The 9,557-nt window shown below is 47.4% G+C and overlaps 1 protein-coding gene across 4 annotated transcripts in view; it reads right to left on the reverse strand.

Moving 5' to 3' along the window:
• SMAD3 (SMAD family member 3) overlaps nucleotides 1–1,879 on the reverse strand; it is a gene marked incomplete at both ends in the record, with an annotated part of 74,577 nt that extends 72,698 nt beyond the window's left edge. For all 4 annotated transcript variants that reach the window (XM_082005124.1, XM_082005125.1, XM_082005123.1 and 1 more), the window contains one exon: nucleotides 1,674–1,879. In XM_082005124.1, coding sequence (XP_081861250.1) covers nucleotides 1,674–1,879 — 206 coding nt within the window. The remainder of the gene's footprint in view (nucleotides 1–1,673) is intronic.
• Between the last annotated feature and the right edge of the window lie 7,678 nt (nucleotides 1,880–9,557).

Raw genomic sequence — 9,557 nt, forward strand, 5'->3', positions numbered from 1 at the left:
TCCTTTGAGTCATAAAATGTCAAAACCTTCCTCCCTTATCTAAACCACCTTGTTACTAGTGAAAGAAGTACCAAGAGGCTTCACACTCTGATCCCTAACAGGTCAGCATCAGCTAGACACAATACCCAGGTCACATCAGCAGGGCTGGCTCAAGTAATTTTCTTCTTTTGAAATGGTAAGTATTTCAGGGAAATGGTTTAAATAAGGTATTATTTATGTGGAAAACACATTGCTTACCAAGAATTTAAAAATATAGGTTTTAAGGCATTTGTATCAGGTGGTAGCTCTACAGGTTTTGATTTCTGCTTCAACTAGGTGAAGCCAGAGTAACTCTAACAAAGACTGAGAGCTCTATTTGCATTACTAGCCACAGTCATTCAGCACCAAAAAGATAAGGAGACTTTATTTTTCCTTTAAAAAAAACACTATAGTCATTGGAAGAAAATTTTAGGAGTCCCAAATAGCAACATTTCTAAGCGACTTGCTTCACTTTTTCATGCAACAGATGCTGCTTTGTATTAGCTACTGCATATTAAATCATTCTGACAACCAAGAAAGCATACATTTGTTTGTGCGAGAGAGAAGCATGAATACACACACACAGAGATATCTTCTCACGCAGAAGCATACAATTATGCAGCATTCAAATATTTGGGATGAACTTTGGCCTTTTTTTTTTTTAAAGTACCCTCAAACAACAATCAGTAACGGAATCAGCAATCATCTGGCTGAGCTCAGAGAAATCAACAAATCTTCAGCAATAAAACACCACTTGTGGCCAGCTATTTGAAAAAGTTACTTGGAAAATTTTTCTTAGATGGGATACTTATATACACGTCCTTTATAATTTATAATGGTCTTATGGATCGATCTCAGAATCGAGGCTAAAAATAAAAATCTATGTTAATTCGATAAATAAATAAATAAACAAATAAAGCCAGCTATAGTCACTCTCACACGCTTTTTTTCATTCCAAACAATCCCGTTCAGCTATGCCATTTGCATTTCCGACTTAAAAAGTAATTTGAAAACATATGCACAGCAGGGCTCTAAATCACCTCTTCAGAGTAATATCTGTCTAGCTAATATGGAAGAAACCAAGCAACCCAAACAAAACCATTTTCCCGATACATTAATCAAAAGAAAATCTTAATGTAACAGTACTAGAGAACACACTGAAACTTTTGACACTGAGAGTATCCACAGTAAGTACAACTGTAATCCAGAGCGCTTCCAACTTTCTTTTTTTAATCTCGGCTGGAGACATATTTTCTCCCCTACGTTCCCCTCTTACTTTCTTCCTCTCCTGTTACTGGACAGTAATGCAGTTCTGTAGCCAGTTTTGTTTGTTGTTTATTTGCTGTTTGTTTGGTTGCTTTTTGGGTTTTTTTTTAACTATATATAGAGCCAGGACAGAGCATGTAGGAGAGGACTAACACCGCACGGAGTGAGCGGGGCTGGAAAGCAAAACAAGCGCTCTACCAGGCGGTGCCTGAGCATGCCGAGTCCCTCGGGAGAAAGCTGCTACCGAGGGCCTCCGAGCACCCCCGTGCCCGCCCCGGGGGCACCCGCGGCCGTCCCTCCCGCAGGGGTAGCCGTGCGGGGGGCTGCGGTGCCCGGCGGGGGTGGCCCTTGTTTTGTGTGCTCCCCGCCGCCGCCGCGCACCCCCCTACCTGGGGATGGTGATGCACTTGGTGTTGATGTTCTGCGTGGTGATCGCCTTCTCCAGCTCGTCCAGCTGCCCCGTCTTCTTCAGCTTCTTCACCAGGCTCTTCACCGCCTTCTCGCACCATTTCTCCTCCTGCCCGTTCTGCTCCCCTTTCTTCCAGCCCAGGAGCCGCTTGACGATGGGAGGAGTGAAAGGCAGGATGGAGGACATGCTGGCTCGCCCGGCAGGGCCGGCAGCGCCCCGCCGCTGGCTCCGCGCTCGCCCCGCCGCCCCCCGCGCCGCTCCGCTCCGCGCAGGCCCCGCCGCGGGCAGCACAAAGCCCGGCCCCGGGCGGCGGTGGGCTGGCCTGGCCTGGCCCAGCGCCGCGCCGCTCCGCTCGCCCGCCCCGCCGGTGCCTCAGCGCCTCGGGCCCGCGGCACCAAACTTTGCCCGGAGTTCGCCGCCTCTCCCCGGCGGCAGCTCCCTCCTCCCCCTCCTGCCCCGCTCTGTGTGCGCGGAGAGGCGCCCACTCCAGCTCATTCCCAGTCTGTCTCTCATGCAAATTGCCTGCTGGCCGCCCCGGCCCGGCTTCCACCCCCTCCTTCCCTCCCAAACACGCTCACTCACGCCGCCGAGGGAGGGCGGGGAGGCGGCCGGGCCGCCGGGAGCTCCGTTCCCCCCGCGCTCCCGGCAGAGGCCCCCGCTCCCCGGGCGGGACTGGGCTCTCCCTCCCTCAGCCCCGCTCCAGCGCGGCGCCCCCGCAGCGGCCTTCCCGCCGCGAGCCCCCTCAGAGCGCAGGGCGGGAAGCTCCCCTCAGGGCCGCCGCGGCGGGAAAGGAGCGTTCTCACCCCGCAACCGGGAGACCCGCGGGGGCTCTGCCCGCCCGAGCCGCGTCCCCTCGGCCTCCCCACAGTGCGGAGACCCGCCGAGCCGGCGGCTTCCCGGAGGGAGGCCCGCGGTGCGGGGTCGTTCTCCTCGGGGCCGCCGTGAGCTTACAGAGAGGGTCAGCGCAGCCACAAAAGCCCCGAAGCGAGCTAAGAAGCGGTGCCTGGGAGAAATCTTGTCGAGGGGGGAAACAGCAAAAATAACCACACACAACAAAGTCCCACTCGATGAGGCGAAGGGACGGAGGGTTCCTTGGGCCGGGCGGGATGGATGCGGCCCCCTCCACAGCCCTTTCCTCTGTGGAAAGGTGTGTTTCCACAGAGCGATAGCTGAACACAACTTGGTCGGCCCTGCTCAGACCATCAGCAGGTTTTGTTTCAACCCCTTTAATTCACTACTATTCCACTCCCTCGTCTTTCCACCCTGAGCACCAGGTACCAGAATGATTTTTATCCTGTATCAGGCACAAATGACACCCTGGAGATGTTTACTACCAGACCTGGTCAGAAATTCTCAGACGGAATATTTTTGTCAGAGGACAGCAGCCTGTTCAGATCTAGGTGTTTTGTAGAGATGCTTCGGTTTTGGCAGACTCAGGGTGGCATCCAGGTGAATTTCCAGTTTCTCACTTTCCATTGCTGGACAGACTGGGCTGTCACACTCCCCAGTCTCTAGCATCACCCCCTCCATGCCGAAAGGGAGCCCAGGTCCTAAAAACCATGTGAATACAAACCATAGCTCATCAGGGCTCCAGTTCTCTTATAAACCACCCCAAAATGGTGCCGAGCAGCGTGCAGAGCAGCCCGGCAAGGAGCGAGGAGGCTGAGGGCCACCTGCAGAGTCACCAGGTGCCTCCACAGAGGCGAGTTCGTGTTTCTGAGCTCCAGCTGCTTCATAGCTCCTCTCAACAGCTGCCCAGGACTGAAGGGGTAAAAGTTTCGGGGGACCCAGCTCCCAAATTCTGAGGTTTCAAGCTGAGATATGCTTCCCAGTTTTCTCCATCCTATCAGATGGGATGATGGCAAGCCCAAATTTGGGAAGCCTCCGGGGCTGCTCGGCAGCTCCCAGACATGCAGGTTCTTGCCACCCCACATTCTCATATTCCAGGTTCCATTGCAACCCAGTGGGGAGACTCCTCGAAAGCCGGCATCCAAAAACTTCCTCTGCCTGCGGATTTGAAGCAGCCAGCCATACAGATTGCCTTGTGGCAAGTTAGAAACCTATGGGTTCAGACAGCGTCTGAGGCTCAAAGGCAACTGGCTTGGCTTTCCCAAGGCTTTAAAACAAACAGCGTGTTTTAGTCCAAATCGACAGTACCAAATTTTGAAATATCAATATTGGGTATGAATTAAATATTCCCTTTCTTTATTATTTTTCCAGCATTCTCATATTATTCCCCAACATGCATTCCCCGAGTGTCTTGAATTTTGGAGGCTCACCACTAAAATTTTGGAATGTTGCCCTGGCTGAGTTTTTAGCTGCCTTGGTTGAGATGCCTGAAGTACAGAGATGTGGAACCCCTATAGATGGTCCCAACATCATCTGAGGAAATAGTTCCTCCATACCTCTAAAACAATGCAAAAAGTTTTTGACATGAATTACTCTAAAAGTAGGATGCCCAAATTACTGACTGTTGCTGGTGCCATTCACTTGCTGCATATTTGTGTTTTTCTGAAAAGGCCTAGTTCCTGATAGCTGGTGATTAGTTAAGAATGTGAACTTTCATTTTAAATTTTTTTCCTCACAACTTTAGAGAATAACCTGAATATGTGAACCAAGTGAAAGGCAGATGATGAAGTTAAATACATTTTTTAATGTAGAAATAAGTACTCATTAACATTTTAAATGTGGTGAAGTTTAAAGTAATCTTTTTCTGTTTTCCTAATTCTTGGCCCAGCACATTTTGCAACTAAAAGAAGCCCAGAAGAAGACTGAGCCTGAAGGACCTGTCTCAGACCTGGCAAGTCAATACAGTGTCAGGGTGATCTCAGTGCAGATTTCTGCTGGGGACTGTATCCGTTTCTTTCTGGCTGTTCTGGCTAGAAAATTGTGGGGACCGTTCCATACTTTTTTCATCCAGAAAGTTTGCAAGAATACTCAAATCTCATTTCTACACTCAAAATTCATGCTGTGACCTCAGTTCAGCAGGGCTTCCAGAATTTTCCGCACATATTCATGGGCTAATCTTCACTCTGTTACAGTCATATCGCAAGTGATCGACTGGGTAAATTTGAATAAGGGGAAGGAGAGAAAGAGCCGAGTGGTTTGCTCACACTTGTACAGTGATTTAGTGGCAAAAGGGTGAATAGAATTTGCTAAACACTAAGCTGAACTGGGATCTCACTTGCTTATAATCTCATAAATGAGGCGTAGGCAGCTAAATCACTGATCTAAACTCTGGGCCACAGCAGCACTGTGAACACCACTAAAAACAAAAAAACATTTAGTTTTGAGATGTACGTTTTTAAAATTAAGGACATTACATTTTATGGAACAGCTTGTGTGCCTGCTGGGGTTACCTGTCAGGATGAACTGTTCTATGAAAATATGACTTTCTGAACCCCTGGACAGTAATCCTTTATTTCAGAGAGTTTTGGACACTCTCATAGTGGAAAAATTAACAGAGAGGAAAAGACAGGACCGTCCCAATTTTGCATGGTCTGGATCTGTTTGCTGGTTTACAAAACGTCTGACGTCCTGGGAGCCACCTCTAGGCAGGCTAAGTTTATGCATTTATTTGTGATACATTTTTTTCCTTTGCTTTTTAAAAGTCATTATCTTTGCTTGTTTGTGGCATAGTACAGGTTCAGGGACTTATTGCAGTTTGGTCTTACTGAAAAATAAAGATGCATATAGTTTGCAATAACGTGAGAAAACCATATACTTGGTTCATATACTTGGTTTACATACTTGAAGAAAAAACCCATATCCTTTGCAGCTATCGTGCATTTCTTAACCTTTTACTGATACACTAGCACCTTAAAAATTACGAAAAAATCATTTCTACATACCTTGTTTATTAATAGGATCAATCAATGAAGAGGAACAGAATTTAAACTTTACTTTTGCAGTGAGAAAAATTGGGCTTTGATTCAGGAACATTATAAAATTAACATGAGAAACAAGAAGGTGTCCCCTGAAGCTCACACCGCTCCTATGTACTTTTATTAGAAATATTTTTAACAGCTTCAGACACTGAAAAATAACTTCCGTGCTCCTCTCTGTTCCTTTTATATCCTTCAAGTAGTGAGAAGGGAGCGAGGGATTTTCGGGCAGACACGAAGCCGGTTCCATCAGCTCCCGCCGCTCTGCCCAGCGCCCCTGGCGCACGGCGTGCTGGAACAGGCAGGCTGGAGGAAGCATGGCCAGAGCACTGTTCTCTGGCTACGCTCAGCCGACAGTCGGTTCTTAGGGGAGCCTGGTGCCTGCTGAAACAGCTCCCAGGCTGTCTTAACATGCAGTTGTGGCTAGTTTGAAAATCAGGGAGTGGTTGAGAACCAGCTTCTAATGTACTGCCCCCATCTCTCTTTCACTCGCTGACTGAAATATTAAGTACAATTTCCTATGTGGGCATTATCTGTGTGTGGAAGGGAACTTTCCTATGGCAGTGACCCAGACAGCTGAGGAGCAGGTGGACAACCTGGGAAGTTCACAGCAGACAGGGACTTGCTAGAGCAGCTGAGAGAGCTGTGACCTCCTCAACTCCATTTGCTCCACGTTTTGCGAGCAGCAGCCACACTGAAGGGTGAGACAGGCAGCAGTGAAAATGAGGAGATAGTTTTAAATTGGGTTATATTCGTATGTTAGCTTGTAAATAAGGGCTATGACATTTAGCTTTGAATCTGTGTCACATATAATATGTGCAAACAAGGGAAGGTGTGGGAGCTTTCCTTGGTTAAGGTAATATATATATATGTAGAACAGCATTTATATGCAAGCAAACCTATCCTAATCACTCAGAACAAACCTACAGGAAAATAACTTTTGGGGTGAGTCATGAAAAAAGCAAGGTCATTCGAAGTTAATGTCTTCAGAGTTAACTTCAACACTGTCAAACACACAGCTCAGACAAATCCTTTCAGGGTACAGCAATTATTCCTCTCTACATATGAGAAAACATATACATATACGATAAAAAGTTCCTTTGTTGAAAATTCATAATACTTAATACACGCAAGCTAATTCACCTCCATGTTCCAAGAGGCTCAGTAGTATAAAAATCACACAACCACCTCTGACCAAAGATCTAGTTAAGCCAGAATGCCTAAGGAAAAAATATAAGGCAGCAGCATGTCCAGAGTGATCCTTCTTCTAATATACTCTGCCAATTTTTGGTAATTATTTGTGTAGACACTCCTGAACTGGAGTTGATCTCCCTGGAGAGCCACACACAGGCCATTCCTACCAAGACCACTCTGCTTCTGACCTACATGTGCGAGTGGCCTCCGCTAGACCCCCGGGTCCCATCTGGGAAACACAATAGAGCTACTCAAAAGATGAACTGAAATTGTCCGATGAAAATATATTGTCTGTAAGATTCCCTTGTTACTTATTTTACAAACTGGATGCTACTTGGTGGCCATGCAAGAAGAGAAAGGGCAGTAGTGTGGTTAGGGCAGGTGAGTGCTCTCCTGGGAAACTGGAGTTTTTCCCTCTCTGTTGCTGCTCCTGTGTGATATGAGGCAACTGCAACCAAAACAGAGCGTGTTTATTGTGTGCACCTCGCTCCTGGGAGGTCTGGCTGCTCCCCGGGGGTCAGGTCTGCGGCAGGGCACACGCAGCTGCACGGGAAGCTGCCGAGAGCTCTGCTTCAGTAAAGCAGGACGTCCCGGTGGTCAGGGTCATAGCATCGTAGAACCTTAAGGACCTCCTTAAAAACAAACGACTAGCAGAGTTTTGAGAGTGGTAATCCTAATTCTGGTTTTCCTTGGTCACTGAAGGCTTGTCTTTGAAGTCTTAATTTACCTTATATGATAACTCTTAACACGGTTTACATCTGTCCAGTAAGCGACAGGAGATGGCAGTCAAAAGTACGGAGGATAGTTCTTTGGTTTGGCTTTTTTTCGTTTCGTGAGAGACAACAAAGCATCTTGCTGGGGACACCATGGCATCTGCCCCTGCACAGCTCTCGGAGCATGGGAGAGGTACACGCAGGGACACAAAAGCCTCCCGAGGCTGAGCCCTCGGTTGAACCCCAATCGCTTGGCTAAGGCCTGATCTAATCTTTACAAACGTGTTAACAACCTGAAATTAATATGCTTTCAATTAACCTGCAGATAAAACCATCTACTCGTGTAGACATCCGCTAGGCCGTGCAGATATCCTGACGGCATGGAGCGGAGCATTTTCAACACCCGGCTCTGCGAGGAGGCAGCACCTGCAAATGCTCAGCACTGCCGAGACTTTGCTCGCGGGTGGCTGCCATCAGGCTGCTCCTCAGCGCAGTTGCGTACACACACTCATTCAAATGCAAACGCTGGCCTGTTCTGAGTCTTGCACCCTGAAATTTCATAATTTTTTTAAAAGTATGTCATGCGGTTCAAATAAGAGCCAAATTGTCAGTTATAGGGAAGTTTCTCCTTAGAAGACATTTCCCTCCGCTGGTTGCTAGAGTGATTGGGATCCATGTAAAATTACACAAATAGTCTCTTGTGGCACAAAAAGCACCAGTGAAAAAGCTGCAGCCAGAAAAAAAGAAAGGGATAGGGCAGGCCCCAGAGCCCCAAACACAAAGGCTCGTTACAGGTAACACAAAAACTCCAGCTCCCAGCCACAAGCATTTTATTTGAGATTCTTTTCCTATGTCCATATATGACTGTCTGTCCCTTCTGAATTCCTTGCTGTGTCTACACCCTTTGCTTTGCCAGGGCACATCTGTTAAAGTCTTCATTTTGGCTTTTGAAGTGGGCATTTTATATTCAGCTGAACTTTAAAAAACATCCTGAGCAAAGGCCTTTAACAAGCAAATATAAATATATTATTTTTATGAATAGGCTCCTGTTTTCACATGTTCCACTTGCAACGGCCTCTTGTCCACAACTGCTGGCATGTCAAACCCTCCACGGGAAGAATACACTTCTGGAGGAACACGCTTTTCCTTGTTGTGCGCAAGGCAGATTCTCAAGGAACAATTTAGTGGGAAATCCCTCTAGTGTGCTGCAGCCTTGGGCAGGAGAAACCACCCCGGCCAAGGCGCTGGAACCGACCCGCCGGCGCCGGCGGGAGCTGCCGACCCGGGTTCAAGCTGCGTGGCTCAGACACTGCCTGCTCGCTCCCGCCTTTGTGCTGAGCCTGGGCAGAGCGCGGGGCTGCTGGCCACACGCGTCCGTGCGCGCTCGCCCCAGACAGCGAATGCTTCGGATCGCAGCCCTGCCTCACGAAGTTGAGTGGGAGTTTACTAATTCCAATTAGTATGCAGTTTAGCCAATAGTTTTTATATGGTGGCTTCTCTACGTTGAAACCAACAGTTAAAGTCTGCTTAGTTTTTAATTTTTGAGGTTTACTTAATTAAGAAGTGTCATTACTCTCTTTTTTGTTTTAATTCTTTTAACCTGAAACGCAGTTGAGGCCCCGCAAAGGGACTGTCATTCTCATCTGAATCAAGAATCCTCTTTAAGGCAGCAGCAGGAAGGAGTGGCATGGAATTATTTGTCCATGAATAATATGTTAATATTTATACATAGCTTGCGTAGATAAGAAAAACAACTTGAAGATTTATGGGAGAAGCTCTGTATGGCCATGCTCTGTGGAGTAACTTTTCAAGCTCCATGTAGAATCCCAAGTGTTGATTTTGCCTCCTGACAGTTTGATGTGTAACCCAAGAAAGTGTATTCTTTAGAATTGGAGGGGGGGGGGTAAGATAAAAAAGGAAAATCAAACCACTACAGTCTGCCTGTTCTTCTTTTCTGCTGGGGATTTCACTACGTTTTGAAGAGAGCACAGCCACATTACTGTGGAGATCCTCAAACGCAGCTGGAGACTCGACAATCTGTGCATGTACATATACAAAAACCTTGGGATTACT

Source organism: Phaethon aethereus (genome assembly GCF_964289735.1).
Source record: "Phaethon aethereus genome assembly, chromosome: 12".
Classification (NCBI taxonomy): Eukaryota; Metazoa; Chordata; class Aves; order Phaethontiformes; family Phaethontidae; genus Phaethon; species Phaethon aethereus.